The 22,605-nt window shown below is 37.0% G+C and overlaps 1 protein-coding gene across 4 annotated transcripts in view; it reads right to left on the bottom strand.

The window, feature by feature from the left end:
* Positions 1 to 794: 794 nt before the first annotated feature.
* TPRG1 (tumor protein p63 regulated 1) overlaps positions 795 to 22,605 on the bottom strand; it is a 224,338-nt gene continuing 202,527 nt past the window's right edge. For all 4 annotated transcript variants that reach the window (XM_082694901.1, XM_082694902.1, XM_082694900.1 and 1 more), the window contains 2 exons: positions 16,649 to 16,802; positions 795 to 1,061 (listed from right to left, as the gene is read on the bottom strand). In XM_082694901.1, coding sequence (XP_082551027.1) covers positions 867 to 1,061; positions 16,649 to 16,802 — 349 coding nt within the window. In that variant the 3' untranslated portion in view covers positions 795 to 866. The remainder of the gene's footprint in view (positions 1,062 to 16,648; positions 16,803 to 22,605) is intronic.

The following is a 22,605-nucleotide window of genomic DNA, read 5'->3' as shown; positions in this document are numbered from 1 at the left end:
GGTGATTCCATCATGAAAGCAGAGCCCTCATGAATAAGATTAATAAAAGAAGCACAAGAGAACCCTCTTGCCCCTTACTATGTGAGGATATGACAAGAAGTCTGTCACCTGGGAAGAGGGCCCTCACCTGCCTATGATGGCAGCCTGTTCTAAATTCCAGCCTCCAAAAAAATACAGTTCTGTTGTTTATAAACCGCCCAGCCTGTGGAATTTTGTAATAACTGTCCAAGCAGACAAAGAAAGATCCTATATGAAATTATTTAGCAAGGAATTTAGGTATATCAAAACTGATGGCTTTCAGAGAATATGACTAGAACCATAAAAATGCCACAGAGAACTCTAGGATTTTGAAGATGTTGAATGTGAGTGGCTGTTGGAACACTGATATATGTGATTAGCAGAAAGAAATACAAAACTGAATCTTGAAGCAATATCAGGGATATAAATATGGACTTGTAATTCATCCTCATATAGTAATTCATCCTGATATAGTCAGACCCCAGTGAAAGAGATCAGAATCAAAGGACTCAAGGTCAAGATCCAGAAAATGCCTACATTTAGAGGACAGAAGAATAAGAACCCAGAGTCTACCCTCAGTTTATGATCAGGCATTCTAACATTATTTGATGAGCTTAAGAGAATGTATTTTCTGGTTTTAGGAAATTTGGTTACACTTACACGAGGTCTGAAGTGTACACATATCAGTCTAGTCAAGCTTTTAGATTTTCTGAAACACTAAGTATTCAAAGTCACGTTATAGTATTAGGAAGTAATGACTTGTTTTAATCCAAAACTATGGTGGCCTGAAACAGAATCTTCGATAAATATGTATTAGTGGATGGCATACTTATACATCAAAAAACATCTCAAAAACCAATACTCCCACGGGCAAGGGAATAGCCAAGTTTGTTGCGGTTTCCAATGAATGACATCAGCCCCATGTAGGTTTCAATCAAAATGGGTTCAGTTAGCACCATCAGTCCCTTTCCTCTTTCAGATCCAGTCGAATTCTTGTGGGCATTCTGGATAGCTGGAACAAGCTGAGACGTGAACCCAGACAACTAAAGAGGAAAAGAAGGCACAGTTAGTAAATGTAAAGTAGGTCCAGAGACACTTCCTCCCCAGCCAGTCCTCACCTAAGTGGACAACTCTCTTGAGGCTGCAACTATCCTTATTTATTTAGAAATTGTTTCTCAGATTATCAACATTGCTTCTGTTAGTCTTTTATAAATTCATCAGTCAAAAGATTATGTACATAATGAAATCATCTGCCTCATCCTGTTTATTTTTCATCCTTCATAATTTGTACAACATTAAGAAGTCAGTTTAATAAATATTTGCTGGTAGTCTATTATGAATCAGATACCTGTTGGGTGTTGCTGAAGATTTAATGACAAGTAACATAGAGTCTCTGTCTCCAAAAAAAGTGATACTACAATAATCTAAGAAATGAAGTTCTGGTTTTTTTTTAAGATTTTATTTATTTATTTGAGAGATAGAGGGGGAGAGCAGGATAGGAGTAGAGGGAGAGGGATAATCAGACTTTGGTGCTAAGCATGCAACCCTAGGTGGGGCTCAATCCTATGACCCCAAGAGCATGACCTGAGCCAAAACCAAGAGTCAGGTACTCAACAGACAGAGATACCCAGGTGCCCCTAAGTAATGAACTTGTAACGATTACACAAAGTTTGCGAAAATAAAAAGCAAAAGAAGCACAGGATGCTAAGGTAACACAAAAGAAGGAGAAATCATATGTAATGAGAAGATCAGAAATGACCTCAAAAGGCAATTCTCGAGACAATCCTTAAAGGGTTCACAGGGTTTCATTAGGTAAAATGGGGTTAGGAAGAGCCTTGTCAACAGCTGTTGTTTTTTTCCAACCCAGCATCCTTTCCGTCATGGGAGATACTTCTTCCAACAAGAGTACCTCCTTTGTTCTTTGGACAACCACCCTATCCAATTTAGCCCACAGAGTTTAAGTGGCTCTGACTTTAGCATATGGTTCAGACTAGCCAATCAGAGGACTCCATTTTTCTAGTCACAGAGATTGGTTCAGAATGAGCACATGAACAGTATTGTTATAAAACTGATAGAATGCAAGCCTGGAGGTATTCATGGTCATTTTGCCACACATAGTAAGAACCTGACTGAGAAATAAGCCCACAAAAGTGAAAGAACTAAGATGTAGAGTAAGATGAATTCTTGACAAAGTCATTCAAGTTATTAGATCAGTCGATCCTGAACTTTTAAGTGAGTAAAAGAAAAATTCCTTTTTTTGTTCAAGCCAAGATGAATTGGATTAAGAGGAGGTAATTCAGGGAGCATTCTAAATAGAGAAACAAGCAAGGAAATGAAGTAGGAAAGCTCATATCTTTGTATTTCAAATAAGCTCTTTTTATTTCCATGATTTCTTTCTTATATAAATGTATTAGGTAAGTCAAAGAAGCTATCATGACTTCCATCTTAGAAAACCAAGGCTCATGTAAGGTAAATGACTTACCCACAGTAACTCCACTTTCTGCATCACAGTGAAAAAGAACATGGGGAATAAAATCTTATTCACAGTGAGATACAAATCTGTCTCCTAAGCAACTGGCCACTAATCTAAATTAAGACTCTTATTAGAGTATATTCCTATATCAATTCAAATTATTAAGCATACTATGTAAAATGATCATTGTTCTTCCCATTTGCCCATGAGGAGACAAATCTTTGCTTTAAGGGACTAACACAAGATTGATGATTCAATGAAGATAGAGAAGCTTGTAGTCTTTCTCTATAATACAATTTTCCATATAGATATTATCCTGGGTTCTTAATTTTATATTGCCCTTGAGCAAAACACTTCTTCATTCTAGTCTTAGTTTCCTTATCAGTAAGAAAAAAACATTTAAAATTTAGAATGTATCTACTATTGCTAGTTAACCTAACCCATAAGCAAAAAAAAAAAAAAAAAAAAAAAAAAGCCAAGCAAATAAAACTTCTATAATTTTCTAACTGTGTAATATTGTAAATTCATTTCCCCTTTTGAGCCTTAGTTCATTCTTTTGAAAAGCATTGAGATCTACGGATTTTAGATAATATCATAATATCAGAAGTTAAAAAAATGATTATGATGATAAAGCAACATAGTTTTCTGGACTACCTCAATATCTCTAGGTTTTCCAAATAAACAGATATATTTGTCTCTCTACTTTTCTTTTCTTTTCTTTTTAAGATTTATTTATTTGAGAAACCAAGTGCATGTGCAAGTGGAGGAGGAGCAGAGGGAGAGAGAGAGAATATCAAGTAGACTCCCTATTGAGCATGGAGGCTGAGGAGGGACTGAATCCCACAACCCAGAGATTGTGACCTGAGCCAAAATTAAAAGTTGGGCACTTAGGGCACCTGGATGGCTCAGTGGTTAAGTGACTGCCTTCAGCTCAGGTAATGATCCTGGAGTCCTGAGATCAAGTCCCACATCGGGCTCCCAGCTCCATGGAGAGTTTGCTTCTCCCTCCAACCTTCTCCTCTCTCATGCTCTCTCTCACTTGCTCTCTTTCAATTAAATAAATAAATAAATCTTAAAAGGAAAAAAAAAAATAGAGTTGGACACTTAACCATCTGAGCCACTCAGGTGCCCCTAAGTGCCCAACTTAGTCTCTCTATTTTTCTTTAAAGTAAGAGTTAAAGTAATTGAGTAATACCAAAACATTAATTTTTAAAAAATGGACTCACTTCACTGAGACTAAAGAATGTAACTAACAAAGAAGTAGGGTTTTGCTTGTTCTCCATGGTAACAGCAATGACAGATAGAAGGTACTTCTTATTACTATTTGCAGTTCCAACATCCTCTTTGAGATCTTAAAAAGGATCTGAACATTGCTGCTTCTGAAAGATACAAGCTACAATCACACATCTAAAAGGAAGGACATCCTTCCTTTCAGCATATTCCACCAGTGTTTTAGTTGATTGAATAAGAAAAGCAGAAAGAGTATTTATAAGTATTTATAAGCACAAATATTTTCATTATTTATAGGCAGAGAAGACTTTGACTTCCACAGTCCCATTCCCTTCAATTCCATACGTGGAATGCTAATTTCCTTAATATGAATCATAGACTCCAAAACACAGTTTTTAAACTCTGATATGAGCTTTTAAAAGGTAACAGAGTTTTCTGGATGCCAAAGGATATATTAAATTCTACTCAGAAAACAGGGTTTCAAAAAACATGGCTTGAACATCAAAGTATCTCCCCCAAGTTATTTATCAGTTATAAAGGGAGAAATACAGACTTTGCAGAGGGGAAATCCAGCATACACCATTTTAAACAAGTGATCAAGGTTAACATCACTAGTAATAAGGCATATACGCGCTGTGAGCCTATAGTAAAGACAAACAACATCATGTCTCTAGTATCTGCACCAAAAAAGCAGAAGACAATTCAATTATGCAAAAACATCATGCAAACCCAAATCAAGAGACATTCTACAAAACAACTGACCAGTATTCACCCGAAGTGCTAAGATCATGTAAACAAAGGAGGAGTGAAGGATATGATGAATACTGGGTGTTATACATTACTAATAAATCATTGAACATTATATCAAAACTAATGATGTACTTTATGTTGGCTAATTCAATTTAAATTTTAAAAAAAAGGAAGAATGAAAGACTGTCACAGTTTGGAGGAGAATAAAGGGACAGAACAGCTCAATATAATTTGTTATCTTGATCTAAAGCCTGGGACAAACAGAGGATGTTAGGAAACATAAAACAAACAAACAAACAAAGTAAAATTTGAATAAGACCTCTAATTTTGGCCATTCTTAACTGGTGTAAGGTGATATCTCAATGTGGTTTTAATTTGAATCTCCCTGATGGCTAGTAATGATGAACATTTTTTCATGTGTCTGATAGCCATTTGAATGTCTTCATTGGAGAAGTCTCTGTTCATATCTTCTGCCCATTTTTTAATATGATTGTCTGTTTTGAGGAGTTCATTATAGATCCTGGATATCAACCTTTTGTTTGTACTGTCATTTGCAAATATCTTCTCCCATTCCGTGGGTTGCCTCTTTGTTTCTTGACTGTTTCCTTTGCTGTGAAGAAGCTTTTGATTTTGATGAAGTCCCAAAAGTTTATTTTCGCTTTTGTTTCCTTTGCCATTGGAGACATATCTTGAAAGAAGTTGCTGTGGCTGATATAGAAGAGGTTCCTGCCTATGTTCTCCTCTAGGATTCTGATGGATTCCTGTCTCACGTTGAGGTCTTTTATCCATTTTGAGTTTAACTTTGTGTGGTGTAAGAGAATGGTCGGGTTTCATTCTTCTACATATAGCTGTCCAGTTTTCCCAGCACCATTTAGTGAAGAGACTGTCTTTTCCACTGTATATTTTTTCCAGTTTTGTCGAAGATTATTTGCCCATAGAGTTGAGGGTCCATATCTGGGCTCTCTACTGTGTTCCACTGATCTATGTGTCTGTTTTTATGCCAGTACCATGCTGTCTTGGTGATCACAGCTTTGTAGTAAAGCTTGAAATCAGGTAACGTGATGCCCCCAGTTTTATTTTTGTTTTTCAACACTTCCTTAGCGATTTGGGGTCTCTTCTGATTCCATATAAATTTTTGGATTATTTGCTCCAGCTCTTTGAAGAATACCCGTGGAATTTTGATCAGAATGGCATTAAAAGTAGAGACTGCTCTAGGCAGTATAGACATTTTAACAATGTTTACTTAATATTATTGTACCACTGTTGAATTTCCAGGTTTTAATTATTATATTATATTATATTATATTATTATGTAAGTTGTTAGAAAAATTTGAATGACAGGTTCATGGAAACTTTACCACCTTTGCAATTTCCTGTAAGTCTAAAATTATTTCAAAATAAAAAGCCTTTAAACTCTTAATTGAAAGAAAATCCTAAATATTAGTTCCTCAAGATTATTGAAGTTTTCACTTGATCAAGGAGAAAAGTTCCAAAGAAAACCAGGTGCAAGATGACACTTTCATTTTGTTTCTCTTATCTCTATATTTTTTAATATAAACCTACACCAAAGTTATGCCAGCATTACTGATTTTTATTAAGACTCTGTTTTCTGACATGAATTACACTAAGACAATTGGGTTCACTGAAGAATTTTCCATCTGAAAGAAATAATTTATAAACTGTTCCATTTTTTTTTCTGAAAAATTTCCATTGGATGAATTCATGTATATACCATTAAATTAAATCAAAAAGTTGATTTTTGGGACGCCTGGGTGGCTCAGTTGGTTAAGCAGCTGCCTTCAGCTCAGGTCATGATCCCAGCATCCTGGGATCGAGTCCCACATCGGGCTCCTTGCTCAGCAGGGAGCCTGCTTCTCCCTCTGCCTCTGCCTGTCATTCTGTCTGCCTGTGCTCGCTCTCTCCCCCTCTCTTTCTCTGATAAATAAATAAAATCTTTAAAAAAAAAAAGTTGATTTTTATCCATGTCAAGATTTGTCATTTTTAAGTTTTCTTCTGACAAGATTACTTTTAATATTATTATTTTCCTGAGTGTATTTTTAGTTGTCATTTAATTTTGTGTTTAACTCTACTAACGTTAACTTTCTTCAGGCCAAATTTTGCATCTTTTTTTTTTTAAGATTTTTTCTTTATTTATTTATTTGACAGAGAGAGATCACAAGTAGATGGAGAAGCAGGCAGAGAGAGAGAGAGAGAGGGAATCAGGCTCCCTGCTGAGCAGAAAGCCCGATGTGGGACTCGATCCCAGGACCCTGAGACCATGACCCGAGCCGAAGGCAGCAGCTTTAACCCACTGAGCCACCCAGGAGCCCTCAAATTTTGCATCTTAATGTCAAAAATAACATGCTTCAACTTTCTGTGTATATATGAATTATTTATATCAGTATTAATACTGTAAACTAACTTTCAATGTCACTAATAGATTAAAAAGCTCTAAAATCATCCAAAAAATATTAATGAAACACCTACACTATTCACCAGGCATTTTCTAAGCACTGTGACTAAATAGGCAAGACAGCCATCCTATTCCCATGGGTATTACAGTCTTGTGGTATAAGAAAAAGTAAATATAGGTGATTTTGATGGTGATAAATTCTAGGAGAAAATAAAATGTGGAAAAGGGCAAAGTAATAGGATTGAGGGTTAGTTTAGATATTGAATTCAGGGCACATCTTTCTGAGAAAGTAAAACTTCATCTGAGGCCCAAAGTATGAAAAAGAGGCAATCATATGGTAGTCCAGGGAGAAAATAAAAGCACTTGTACAGTCTGTGGGATAGGGATGAGCTTAGTTTATTCAAGGAACAGGGAAAAAAAATCCTATACAGCTATAATATAGTGATTAAACAAAAGGGATTGAAGTGAAATCTTAGGCAGAGAGCATCTTGTGAGCCATATAAAGACTTTGAAGTGATTTTAAAGATTTTTTAAAAAAATTTATTTATTTGAGAGAGAGATCACAAGTAGGCAGAGAGGCAGGCAGAGAGAGAGGGGGAAGCAGGCTCCCCAATGTGAGCAGAGAGCCCGATGTGGGGCTCATCCCAGGACCCTGAGATCATGAGCTGAGCCAAAGGCAGGTGCCCCAAAGTGATTTTAAAAATAAGTTCAATGATGTATGTTTTTTGGGTTTTGGTGGGGTTTTGTGTGTTTGTTTTTTGTTTTGTTTTGTTTTGTTTTGTTTTAAATAATCTTGGCTATTCTATGGAGAATTTACTGTTAGAGTCAAGAATGGAAACAGGAAGATTAAGAGGAATTTGTAGATCACTTCATTAGCCCAGGCAAGAGATTATGGTGGCTTGGACAAAAAGAGCAGAGGAGAACATGAGAACTGGTTGACTTAAGGATACTACCTGATGCAGAGTCATAGAAATTACTAGTATAAGGAAATATAGAGGATGAAGAGGCCAGAGGAATCAAAGAAGACACTTAGATTTTTGGTGTGAGAAGATAGAAAGTGATTTCATTATTGGGTTGGGAAAACTCGGTGAGAGAAGAGCTTGCACTTGGTGAGGTATAGGGATCAAGGATTCTGTTTTAGATGTGTGGTTTGAGGTGTCTACCCAGTAAGCCTCTTAGTAATTTCTAATATCAGCTGGATACATGAGTCTGGGGCATGAAGAAATGTAGAGATGATAGGTCTGTGTCTATAGTCAATGATTCCAAAATAATAATTATAGATCCTGAGGTCAAGAGCAATGTTCATAAAGTGAAGTTAATAGCCTACCCAAGATTGGTTATAGGGCAGAGATTAGGAATCCAAAAATTCAGGGGCACCTAGGTGGCTCAGTGGGTTGAGCCTCTGCCTTTGGTTCAGGGCATGGTCTCAGGGTCCTGGGATCAAACCCACATCAGGCTCTCTGCTCAGCAGTGAATCTGCTCTCCTCTCCCCCTCTGCCTGCCTCTCTCTGCCTGCTTGTGATCTCTCTCTGTCAAATAAATAAATAAAATCTTAAAAAAAAATAAATCCACACATTCAGAAAGCTTTGTTGGGCAAAATGCTAGGCATTGGGGGTAACACATAGGGGATCTAATAGGTTAACTGAGGGTCCAAGTGTTTCAGAGATTTTTCCAGTGATAAATAACTGAGCAAAGTCTTGGACCCAAGTATCCTGACTTATCCTTCCTCTCTTCTATAACATACTGTTATTATGAGCAGTAAAACTCTAATATTTAGCAAAGGATTTATGGTCCTTATTTTTCAGAAAGGACAGAAAAAAAATTATACTCAGAATTTTCACACCATGTTCCTTAGAACACCATATTTCCTCATAGGTTGGATGACCATACGATTTATTATCCAAACCAAGATTCTTTTGGAAAGAAAGGAAGTGTTCTTATTAACAATGTTGGAATAACAGATATTCCTGATGGTTTGGGGAGAAGATATGGGAAGGCAAGGAAGTAACATACGCCTGTTGCTACAATCACATCAATTAGAGCTGTTCTATTTTTAACAGGTTTATATATTTGTGTTTCAAATAAGATTTTATTTTTTAAAAGTCTTTTGCTTCTAAAAAAATTTTAAAAAACACTACACTATGCTTGCCTAGCAACCTCTAGCTCTGACAGTGTTTTCAAGTCCACAAAGATCTATATTGTCTATGTTCCTATTCATTTTTCAAAACAAAATGCAAATCCTATCTCTCCCACTTGCTCTCCCATCTACTGAAGGTAAAAATTAATATTTTATTCTATCACATTTCATTTAGATCTCCACTTAAATATTTCATCCAGTTTTCTAAGAATTAGAGTCATAAGTGTGGCTGTTTGTCTACATAAGTAAACCAAGGTTTCTTTACCTTGGGACTATTGATACTTTGTGCCAAATAATTCCTTACTGTGAGGGACAATGTCCTCTATATTTTAGGATGTTAAGCATCCTCAATAGCCTCTCCCTACCAGATACCAATAGTATCCCCACCCCAGGTGTGAGAACCAAAAATGTCTTAAGACATTGCTAAATGTCCCCCAGGAGGTAAAAATCATCCCCTGTAGGAAAGCACTGAACTAAAGGAAGTATGCAGGATGTAACATGAGTATTGAGATCAAACCAATCCAGTCTTGGGCTGCAAATAAGGCACTCATGAGCTGTATGACTGTGAGCAAGTTATTCAACCTCTCTGAATTTTATCGTTCCTTTTCCATTAAAAATAATAATAATAATAGGGTCAAAGGAAGAGGGTGGCTGTGAAGATTAAACCAACTTTAATAACTGAAGGGTTTGTGTATAAGCTCTCCATGTACAGATACACATATTCATGTATTTTAGGAAGGGCTGGGAAAATGGAATGAGATGAGGCTGGAATATGGAGACATATTGCAAAGGCCATTAAGGAAGCCTATTACCAGGAATCAACAAATACTGTCAAAAAATCACTGACAATATCAGCATCAAACTATGACTTCTTGAAGACCAAAATGCAATTCACCTCGACATTTCCATCGCAAACACCCTCTAGACTGTCAGGATATCTTTTCCTAGCTCGATAAATGTCTTTAGATTAGATGACCGGATGCTTCTCCAGTCCTCATCATCAGCTTCATTCAGAGAAGCCTCTGTGGCCTCAGCATCTAAGTGCTAGAAGAAAAAGTTGACACTATTTCATACTCCATGAACCTGGCATTTCATTAGTGTCAGATGCACTTCATTTCTAGTCATTTTGGTGAGCCCTCTAAAAGGAGGAGGGACCATGAAGACAAAGTGACAAGTAGCACATTGAAGGAAAGGCAGACAAAAGGCCAAGTCTGCAAGCTGGCTTTTGAGCATCTCAAGCACCTGAACTCAATCTGTGTGACAGGAACGCCGTGTCATCTGATATGAATGCCACCAGCCACATTCTTTTCTCTAAAAGCTTTTATACACCCACCCTTGGCTCCTTCTTTTATTCCAGTCTTAAAGACAGAGGGTCAAGTTTTAACAACTCAAATTACATAGGAGCTGAGTGCTGCTTGGGGTAAAGTATAGCAGTGTGTGTGGGTGGGTGGGTGTGTTGGAGGTTGGGGGGAGAGAGGGTGGTGGGAGCCCGGAACATTCTTCTTGACTCTATAGCAATTATTTACCAGCTGAGTGACTGGGCTCCTGGGGTGCTTCAGGTGCCGTCTGCCAGCAGTTCACTGCCTAGAGTCTCAGTTTTCCTTATTACAACCATAACTTGCTTCCTGTTTACACTGGGTAAAGAGACCAGGTTTCATGCCTGCAGGCCCACATTCCTCAGCTGAGCAGGTTTTCCAAACCTTCAGGCTATAAGTTTCCCTCTGTAGGAAGTGAAGCATGCTGGGATAAAGAGCAAGTCCATCCAACACCCAATCCTGGAAACCAATTGAAAAGCCACACAGCTGGATAGAATGTTTCTATCATCCCGGTACATTTCACCTGGAATTATTTTTATGGAGTCGCTGTCACTGTGGGTATGCTCAGGTGTGTAGAGAGAAAAAGGAGGCTGAGACAAAAGCTTCTTTCCTCTAAGAGAGGTTCCTCTACATCCTGATTTTCATCCTCTTCCTATTCCATTCCCCCAATTCTTCCCAATCAACACAAACTTGTTCTAAATTCTAGCTAAAACGAGCTAATCTTTATTCAAGAACATTTCATATATCTTGGCAATTTGCAGCTTCCAGCCACCTTTATTTTATTTTAAAATGTCTTTTCTCACATCTTTTGATTCTTACATCACTCATACTTTGAGTTTCACTTCAAATGTTATCATATCTGCTAACTTTCGGATTTACTTTTTCCCTCTTCTGGGCTCCCGTAGAAACTTGTGAGTCCCTCTATCAACCGTCTTAGCATATTAAATTATAATTTGTTAATTACCTTTCTCCCTCTACTCTCTAAGCGTCTGGAGGGAAGAATATGTTTTATTCTTCTCAGTATCCCAGCTTACTAGCACATTGTTTTGTATGTAGTATTCAATGCTAGATGGGCAATTCAATGAATATTTGTCAAATTGATGTGAAGGGAAACTAAGAAACTAATGATGTAAAGTTACATTTGATTGCCAAAACATGAGTTCACTTTCATACTTCCCTTGAAAAGAAGGGTAAATATGCCATAAAAGAGTAAAAATGATTGGTCTATAGATCCCTTTAATTTGATTATAGATCATTCATGACCCATTCACTATTATTCACCACCTCCGGACTAGGTCATTAGTTCACCCCAGCAAGACTGTCCACACATCCTAAGAGCCCAGAAAGGCAACAGTTAAAACAGGGGAAATGAGGCTACAAATTACAGATATAAAGTGAATGAAACAATCAAGGATAATTGAGTCTTGTCATAAGTATAATATATCACATTCCATTATATCAATAAATACACACATACACATATGCACAAAGAATTTCTTCAAGTTTATACCCATTTCCTCGCTTATTAATAAATTGATTAGGTTGGCAATAGAGCATTTTATTGTAATACCTTAGTCAATTCATTTAATCACTCTAAGTATACTCATTTTAAAAATAGAGATAGCTATTTTGACCTCACAGGATTTTTGTTAGTTGAATTACATGCAAGCTGTAATCAATAAATATCATCTGATTATACTATATTACATGAGATTATTTTTATATCTTGTAACAAGAAAGTCAATGCCAAAAAATGATTATTTCCTATTTTTACATCTGTTTTATATGAGTAATGCAAAGTATATGCATACACAGATGCATAGGTTGGTGAGGCTCAGAGATAAGTAAGAATGTCTGGAAAGAGGCCATTTGACCATTGTATCTGCCAGATGTAGAATGCTATAGAGTTAGTGAGATGAATACAAGAAAAAAATGATATATTTTGAAGCTGTATTGCATAAATTTGATAGTAATTTTTTAGATAAGTGTTAAAAGACTTAGAGATCATATGAATTTGGATTTAAGCATAATTAATGTGTCCATTGATGATCTTTCCTATGGTAACTGCCTGACCAGCAAAGCCCATGACTCAGCTTTGACCCAAAGTTATATAATTTGAGACCTCTATTACCAGTTTTTCTTTCTCTCTTGAGCTTCAGACCTAAATTTCTAGCTGCCTGAAACCAACTAAACTCCATGTTCCATGACGTTCTAAACTCAACAAGTCCTACACTGAACCTCCAAACGTACTCTCCTTTCAGTTTTCCCCATTGAAATTGATGGAATCACCATCTACCCAAACCAGAAACTACATCATCTTCAACCTCTTTCTATCCTCCACCTTCTATATCATGTAAGTTACTTGCTTCCATTAATTCTGTGTCTTGAATATCTCAAAATTTCTTTATTTTCTCTCCATTCTTACTGACCTTAACTTAAGCCCTTATACCTATTATTTGAGCCATTATAATCATGATAGGAATATAAAAGATAAAATTCCATAAACTCCAGATAAAATAAATTACCCTGTTTCTACGAATGTTACTTGTACTTTCATGTGCCTCCACTTTTCTTCATTTGATCTAAACTTCTAGTTTAATCAACTTAGTACTCATTTAAAAATCTTTGCATTTTTATCTGCCTCCTCTGTTAAGCAATATCTTCCACGAAGATATGAATCTTGTCTCACTTATGTTTGCATCCCGAACAATAATACCCATACTTTGTAGATGTCAGAAAATACTTGTTGAATAAAGAGATCTCAGGTACCACATAAGAAAAGACTCTGAGTAAGAATATATTTGGATTTTTTTAAGGTATTTCTTAAATAAGTTATTCCATTGGATTGTACATAATTTGAAAATTTTGACTATATGTAACCCAGCTCTATAGGATTCCTTTTTCTCTGCTACAATGGACTTGTTAAATTACTTCAGGTATTCAATTTAGTTATGCAATTTCCCCATATTTTTCCACTTTTTCCCATTTCATTTATAAGGGGGGTGGAAAAACTAGTTTATATCATCCTTTTAAAATCTTATGTTATGCCAAAATACTCACATAAAAGGAATTATATATCCACAGAATCATCTTTCTTCTTATTTACTCATTTACATTAATATAACTGAGTGTTAATCAAGGCCCATCTTGGAAAATATCCTAAGCACAAATAATATTGTGACATAAAACCAACAACAAAAGAGAAATTGAGACTCAAAGAACTGGATCAGAATATTCATCATCTGACATCACAGATGGAGATCATTTGTTTTCATAGAGAATCAGGACTTGGGGTGGCCTTTGAATAAGAAATAGTTTGGCAAATGAAAATGCCAGACTGTTGCCAGGAAGTTTAAAAAAAATAAAAATAAAAAGCTTTGGAAGAGTAGATTAAGAGAAAAACCTTAAAGAAAATACACTTGACAGATCCACAAAATACTTTGATTGATTGAAAACCAACCAACTAAACAACCATTCATTATACTCACATCCACATATGTGAGCTCAAGTGCACACACACACACCTGCTATCTTATTCCCATCTAACAGGAGCTTTATAAATATTGAGTTTTCCTTTTAGCCTTGACTAATAAGAAGGCTTGTGTAAAATTAATACTCCATTCTACTAACCACATTCATTGTATTTGGGAGTCAATTATTCTATCCCTCCATTTGACATTTTGCTTCTTATCTTCCTTTTAAAATTATTTTATTGTGTGTGTGTGTGTGTGTGTGTGTGTGTGTGTATCAGAATAAAACAAAGTACCATCAGAAATTAGAGTAATGCAGTGTCATTTCTCTGCAGTGAATAGAACTTATTCTTTAGTCCCTTACCCTGAACGTATTCCAGCAAAGGACACTCAGGGAGTAAGAAATTAATGCATCAGGTATGAGGAATAAGAGACTGGCTCAGAAAGTGATGGATGTAGAAACCAAGGCTGTTGGTATTTATTTTAACTTACAATAAAATACAATTACTATTAATGCAAAATACATATTATTTTAATGACCAGAACTAGACTTTCTTTAAAGGTAGGAGATTACTTTGGAAAAATTTATTATTAAGCATTTGGGGTTGGATTAGCAGGTGTTAGAAAAAAAGAAACAGACAAAATAATCTGAACTGTTAATAAGAAGAAAAGAAGAAGGAGGCGGAGAAGAAGAAGAAGGGGGGAAAAAAAGAAAAAGGAGAAGGAGAAAGAAAAAGAAAGGAGAAGAAGGGAAAGAGGAAGAGGAAAGACAAGTGTTTGGGGAGGAGGAAGACAGGATCCAGAGGAGAGGAGAAAGGATTGTGAAGCAATGTATCAGAGTACTATAATTAATAAGGATTTTAAAAACAGGGACACCTGATATTCCCTGTGAAGTCTGGACTCATTATGATATAAATTCCCACTCCATCTCACTGAAACCCTCAGCAAGTCTACTCTCACATCAATGCCTTTGTGTAATGGTTTTTGTTGTTCTCATTGGTTTTCATTCTGTTCTGTTTTGTTGCTTTTGGGTAGTAGAGTCAGATTAGGGGCTGATGTTGAAGCTTGGGCTTGTAGCATCGTGAAACTGGACTATTACATGATCCATATAATGAACTAACTAAGTGCCTGGAATTAGCTGGAGGTTAACCTGAAGACCATAAGCCCCTGAGGACGTTTGCATCAATCTTGTAAAGACCATTGATCTTTCTGAGAGCAGAAGGGATTTAAGCCAGCTCCATCTATATATTAAAGAGAATGAAGACTCCATCTATCTTATAATCATATATGTTTTTGCCTCAAATCCTTTTTAAAATAGGGGGTTTATCAATCAAAAATATATTTATACATATGCATACTTGCATGAATAGGTGTGTTGGAAACAACACAGGCAATGCAATGCATGCTGTCCCTCCACAGAAGGACTTTAGATGTATGTTGCTAATTTTTGAATTTATACCAAATAGAGAGTTGTGATGCTTGGAAGTGAATCACAGCATATAGAAGTAAATGTAGAAAGGACAGAGAAGGCAAGAATTTCTTCGTCTATCCCATTTAACCTTCCAGGGCTCCAATGAAGTTAGGGGCGTATGGTCTCCAGGTTTACCTCTGGCCTATAAGCACACTCCTATGTGTATATAGATTTTACTGAAAATATAAAAGTCTGATTTTTCTCAGCATTTACAGCTCCAGTTGTTTCACTTCCTGCCTACTTAGTGTGCTAGCGCTGCCTGAATTTCACTAGGGGGGATGAAAGAAGAGTAGAAAGACTCTCCCTGCCACTATCCCTCCCTGGTAAAATCTATTTGGGGAGATGAAATGGAAAGACATAAAAATACTCTTAATTAATTCCTGATTGCTTTACCATGTGTGGGGCATTTATATACACATTATCTCATTTAACCTTACAGTGCTCCAATGAAGTTAGGAGGAAGGGCAGTGATCATGATTATGTCCATTTTAGAGATGAGACTACCAAGGTCCAGAAAGAAAAATGACAAACATGACCAAAGCGCCATATCTGACTTTATGCTTCATACTATCCCACACTCCTTCTCTGAATAAAATAATTAGAATTTAATGACATTCATAAAATTATATGTATCCTCTCAGCAATAAACAGAGTCAGACACAAGTATTGTGATTTTTAAATAATATTACACTATAATTTTTGGTAAGAAATTAGCAAGGAGGAATCAATATGGTTAATATAAACATTATATATATTTTTTTTATTTTTTAAAAGATTTTATTTATTTATTTGAAAGAGAGAGAGATCACAAGTAGGCAGAGGGGCAAGAAGAGAGAGAGGGGGAAGCAGGCTCCCTGCCGAACAGAGAGCCCAATGCAGGCCTTGATCCCAGGACCCTGAGATCATGACCTGAGCCAAAGGCAGGGGTTTAATCCACTGAACCACCTAGACACCCTGACATTTTATATTTTTAATAAATAAAACAGGGACGTCTGGGTGGCTCAGTTGGTTGGACGACTGCCTTCGGCTCAGGTGATGATCCTGGAGTCCCGGGATCGAGTCCCGCATCGGGCTCCCAGCTCCATGGGGAGTCTGCTTCTCTCTCTGACCTTCTCCTCGTTCATGCTCTCTCTCACTGTCTCTCTCTCAAGTAAATAAATAAAATCTTTAAAAATAAATAAATAAATAAATAAATAAAACAGCTCCACTGTTTACTAAAAAGTACTGCAAACCTTGTAAAGTTTGTATCTGTATAAACCCAGGTTGTATCTTACCTTTTTTTTGTTGTTGTTTTTTGGAACACTACATGTTTTAGAAGCACACAGCTTCACCATCAAAGGTGATCTAAGAGTGATGCCCAAACTGCCTACCTCACAAATTTCGAGGAACTTCTCATTGGAATATTTCATAGGGTGCTCAGTGAAGGTCGCATAAGGCACCTCAGTGGACCATGGGTTCCAGCGGGAAAAGAGGGACTGCTGTTCCAGACTTCCCCAGTAGATCCTAAGGCCTTCTCCTTGTCTCCTACAAGAAAGGAATTTCCTTTAGATTAGCCATTGCCATTAGATTAACACATAAAGAAAAGGATGGGAAAGTAAGGTAGTGTCTCAGTTAACCTTTATAATAATGCTAAATGACTTGCCTACTAACTAATTGATTATTCCAGAAATTTAGGAGGTAAGAATAAAAGGATAAATTCGGTTCCAAACATGATGAGTTCTGGGTGTTGTTGAGAATCCTATCTGGAAATGCCTTGCTGGAAATGTGACTCTGGTGCTGAGGACCGAAGCCAGGGATGGAAATAGGGATATTAATCTCGTGCCAATATTCCAATGGTAATGGTTAAATGGGAAAGGAACAGGAAAATTCAAGGTGCTGAGGTGGCAGGAGGTTTCAGGAAGGAGGGGAATGACAGCAGTTCCAGTTTCTACAAAAAAGAAAAAAAAATGCAAGCAGGAAATGACTGAGAAGAGACATGGGACATCAAGAACAGTAGCGTATATATGATCCTTAAGAGGGATGATGACCGATTCAAAATATCTGTGACTTCAGCTTTGGTTCTCTGTTCTCTGCACACATTCCAGGCAGCAAAGTTGCAGAAACAAACATATCAAAGCTTGTAAAGGAATTGTGCCTGCCTTTTCACACACTACCTGGTAGAACCGAGGCCTGGTCATCTGGTAAACCCAAGTGCAAAAACAAGAGGAAGCTTGGGAGTGATGGGAGGGAAGTTGTGGCAGGAGAGTGTGGCCACGTTGAATAACAAAACTGTAATTCCTGTGGTCTCTTCTTTTACATGTGCCCATCAGAATTTATGGTTTGTGGTTTTAGACATTTCTAAATGCAAAGAGATCCCTGGAGGTTAAGCTAAGCTCAGGTGCTTTGCATTCAACAAGCTTTAAAACTAAGTTGCCTGTAATTCTAAACAGCCCCATGGAACATCATAGAGCTCTCATTTCTTCTAGAAATTAAATCCTGGGATCTAGAATAAAAACCCAGAGCTTAATTGTGGTACCTTCACAAAGCTGTCACTTCCTGTATTAAGGAAGAATACCTTTGGGAATGCTATTGTGGCTTCTGGGTGTTTATCCAAGTAGAGATGTGTATAAACACAATCTCACACATAGACATATGCCACCCCTCTTTCCCATTGGCTGATCTCTGAGATTCTATTTTCAAAAGGAAATAAGAAAAGAGTCTGGTTCATTCTACTGCCCAGTTCTCAGATTTTTGATCATTATGTTTGAAAGCTGACACTGAACCATTTTGGTTTTTTTACTTAATCCTTCCCCACAAAAGAAAAAAAAAAAAGAAGAAGAAGAGAGGAAAAGAAACATATTGTACATACCTCTAAAGTTCCCTTTCTAACCTCTTACCTTCCCAGCTGCTTTGCTGAGGTTTATCATCCCTCACCCCCATGCGTTCCTTCATTCTGTTTCTTTTCTTTCTTTCTCTCTTTTCCCCCCCTCCCAGCCCCCACCCGCCTGGCCTGGTGATAAACTCTAAGCTCAGTGAATATTCTATGCATGCTGGCTAATGGAGCCTTCTGGCTTTAGTCCTTTCAAACAACTTGTACAATGGAATTATTTACTGCTTCATATGTCAATTTATGTGCTCAGTGCAATTTTGCTTTTATCCAAAGGCAATGAAAATCTGCCAAGATAGCTTCTCTAATAAGTACACCTTATATTCTTTTACCTTAGGGAAACCTCAAATGAAGTTTAAGCGTGAAATTCAAGAGGGACCTTATTTCTAAATAACCAATCAATTTGAGCATGACAATGACATTTCTCAGAAAGGTAGCATACTTCTAAATATACAAGTTCATACTCAGCCATCAGAAAGGATGAATACTTACCATTTACATCGACCTGGATGGAACTGGAGAGTATTAGGCTGAGTGAAATAAGTCAATCAGAGAAAGACAATTATCATATGGTTTCACTCATGAATGGAATATAAGAAATAGAAAAGAGGATCACAGGGGAAGGGAGGGAAAACTCGATAGGAAGTCATCAGAGAGTAAGAAAAACCATAAGACACGACTATAGGAAACAAACTGAGAGTTGCTAGAGGGGTGGTGGATGAGGGGATGGGGTAATTGGGTGATGGGCATTAAGGAGGGCATGTGATGTGATGAACACTGGGTCTTATAAGCAACTGATGAATTACTGAACACTACATCTGAAACTAGTGATATACTATATGTTGGCTGATTGAATTTAAATTTAAAAAGAAAATAAATAAATAGGCATACAAATTCAGCCAACCTTCTCTCTTAAGCTCCACTGGTGATATCTAAGAAGATAAATCTGCAACTAAGAAGCCTTTCCAAAGGTAAAGCTAAGGCAGCGCTTCTCAGACGAGAGACCTATGAAAATCTGTCATCTTCTGTTCTGTCAAATGTCATTAGAATAATTCTGGAGAATATAGATGCCTTTATGACCAGGAGCATTCTATTAGTTACTTAGGCTCACCATGAAAGATAGCATATGATATAACAGAATAAAGTGAAAAATGCAAAGAATAGGATGTCATGTATAATTTTGTTAGAGTCTTTGTTCTGAAGCTTAATGCTGTGTGACTATGAATGAGCTCGTTTCATTTTCTAAATCTCAGTTTTACCTTATGCTCTTTGGCATGTTTCCATGTGACACCTCATGACCTCAGTAACTATGTAAATGGTGTAGACAGCTACGGTCATGATGCTACTGACATTCATCCAGTCAAGGACATACAAGATCTGAAAGAAACCTCTGGGTTATGGCTTCAGTTTAGAGGCATCAAATTAGCCCCCTGTACACCTCTTCTGGTGCAAAGACTACACCAAGCATTGTCCCATGATTCCTAGGGAACATCAGCACCTTCCATGATACCTCACAAACATGTAAAAGGTCAAATCTGCCACCGGTGATGGAATAGCATCTTAATGTTTATAAACTAGAGAACTTCATAGCTAGAAGGGCTCTTGGAAGGTAAAACCCAGTGCCTTCTTTCTGGATATGAGAAAACTGCTACAGAAGGATTAGAGCTTCCTTGAAGCATCATAACACACACCACTGAGCTGTTGAGAGCCCTGGTCTCCCAAGACATCATTTAGGGGTGTTTTCACCGTTCTGGGATATCATCACAAAATGCATTCCAAGTTAAGGTCCTGCTTTTGCACAACACAGCCTTATTTCCAACTGACATATAGTTAAAAGACTTGCCCTGAGGAGACCGTCATCATCTGTAGGCAAAAGGCCTGCCCAGAGATCATAGCTGAAAGTAAAAAAGGAAATCGCAACCGCAAAAGGAACTGTGTATGTGTGTGTATGTGTATATATGTGTGTGTGTGTGTGTGTACACACACACACACACACACATATATACATATTTATATAATAATATTATATATAAATAAATATTTATTATATATATTAAATATATAATAATAAATTATATATATAAATTATATATATACACACATTTGTATACGTGTGTGTGTGTATACTATTTATGAGATTGCAGGAAAATAAGGTAGCCCTGGAAGTGAAGAGAGAAATTAAGAAATTACAAACAAGTTATGTCTTCAGGGTAGAAGACTGATCTTTCTCACCGAGCTGCTATGGTCAAGTTTATCAAAGTGGGGTACAGTTCTGGATAAAGAATGCAACACCAAATTATTATTTTTTTTTAAGAGAGAGAGAATTTTTTTTTAAGATTTTATTTATTTATTTGACAGAGATCACAAGTAGGCAGAGAGGCAGGCAGAGAGAGAGGAGGAAACAGGCTGCCTGTGGAGCAGAGAGTCCAATGTGGGGCTCGATCCCAGGACCCTGGGATCATGACCTGAGCTGAAGGCAGAGGCTTTAACCAACTGAGCCACCCAGGTGCCCCCCAAATTGTTAAGTAAAGAAAAATTTGCCAGCTTTCTGCTCCAAATCATACTTTGAGTGTAAACCCTGGCTTTGAGCGTTATATACCATCTTTCCAATCTTTAGGTAACAAAAACTTCATGAGGAACAAGAGGATAACAGATGAAAAAGTGTTTTGTATGCCCTAAGGCACTGTCCCACTAGCAAATCTTGAGTTCTTAGTGTATACCATAACGCTTACAGTGTACTGTTAGAAACTTTATATTTTTAAATTTTATTAACTGTTACAGAATTTTTCTAAACATCTTTGGTATAAATAAATGAATTTAATAAGAAATATGATAAAGAATATGACCAGACTTAATCAGATCCGCAAGTCAAGAACCACTAAAGGAACAGACTAAGAAGGGGGAGGAGAAATACCAGGACTCCTACATAGACAAAAGCAGAAAAACAAATCTCTAGAACAGAGAAAAACAGAAGGTTCTGGAATATTCTACATTTTTCTTCACTTATTGATCTCTTCCTCCACCTGACTCTGAGTCTCTGAATACTTAACGAGTTTAGCTTCTGCTTTATCAATATTTTGATGTGTATAACTTCCTACTTACATTAAATCCATCAGAGACTTCCATTCAGCTGAAAACACCCCTATAGCTCTTTTTTCTTCAGACTGAATCAACATGGTTCTGTAAAACTTTTCTAATAATTTAAAAATAATCTTTTTAATTGCCTCAGAGGTGATTCCCTGAAACAGTCCCAAGAAGTTTAACTTCACTCCCATAATGTAATTAGCATATTCTCTGTACAGTACAGTGTATTGTTGCAGGTAGAGAAATGAATAAGACTCAGCCTCTGAACTCCAGAAGCCCATCATCTGTTTTACTATCATCTCTTTCCCATACCTCAAACAGGTACAAATAGAAACCCACAGATCTCTTTATAAAAGCAGAAGTTCACCCATTACAATTTACTTCATTCCTGTTTTCTATCATCAGGAAGACCATCTGGATGTGGCCTCCATTCCCACAGTAGTAGAAGCAAGAAAGTCAATGTACCCTTCACTTCTGATAAATTTCAAAACCTTCTAGAAAGATATAGAAGTAGAGGAAAGTCTCCATAAGGATTCATAAGAACTTGGTGGAAGAAGAGTGCTTATAACAGTTGGAGATTTTTTGGATCCCGGACTGAGTTAGAGGCCTTTTAAGAGATATGTTTCCAATTTTTTCATTTTATAGATGTATAAACTGAGGACCAGAATTTTCAAAGATCAGAGTTCTTCCTTTAGTCTTGTTAATTACATGTTCCACTCAGTGACTCAGACTAGAATTCTACTCAAACACAGTTGTTGTTAGGGTAGAAACCTAAGCAATTACTACTTTAAACCATCATAGCAACTGAAGAGATTTGCCTTCTACACCACAAAAAACAAAGGCATGTTGAAGAGATGAGGTTTATACAGAAGAAACTATCATCCAAGTGCCAAATGACCAATCATGAAAAATAAATGAACACCACAAAAAAAGGAGCTCCAAGTTGAATGGAGGGAAAACTTTCTTTGATAACAATTTTCGTAAGACAATACATTATTTTTGACAGGAAAGACTCCTGTCCTTGAAGTCATTTTTAGCTGAACCAGAAAACTATGCCACCCAGTCACCAGACTGAGTTAATTTGCACATTCTACTACCTTCAGAGAGAAGCCATGTATCCTTCAGCATAGTACAACATAGCGGTCGTACAACATAGCTATTCTTTCTCTTGACTTCCCACTCTCCTTCCACCCTGGCCTTCACAGAGGCTGAGCTAAGGCTTTCAACCACCTGAGAGAAGATGTGAATGAGGAGGCAAGTCCCCTGAAGGAGAGATGGCAACTTCTATTATTGCTTCCATCAGCTGCCCCTCCTTTCTACTCATCTCAGATCTCAAAGCTCCACCACAGAATTAAAAACATAGCTCCAGGCACCAAG

The sequence above is a fragment of the Mustela nivalis genome (assembly GCF_964662115.1).
Source record: "Mustela nivalis genome assembly, chromosome: 1".
NCBI lineage: Eukaryota > Metazoa > Chordata > Mammalia > Carnivora > Mustelidae > Mustela > Mustela nivalis.
The sequence above is the reverse complement of the archived record's forward strand: the minus strand, read 5'-3'. Positions and strand labels throughout refer to the sequence as shown.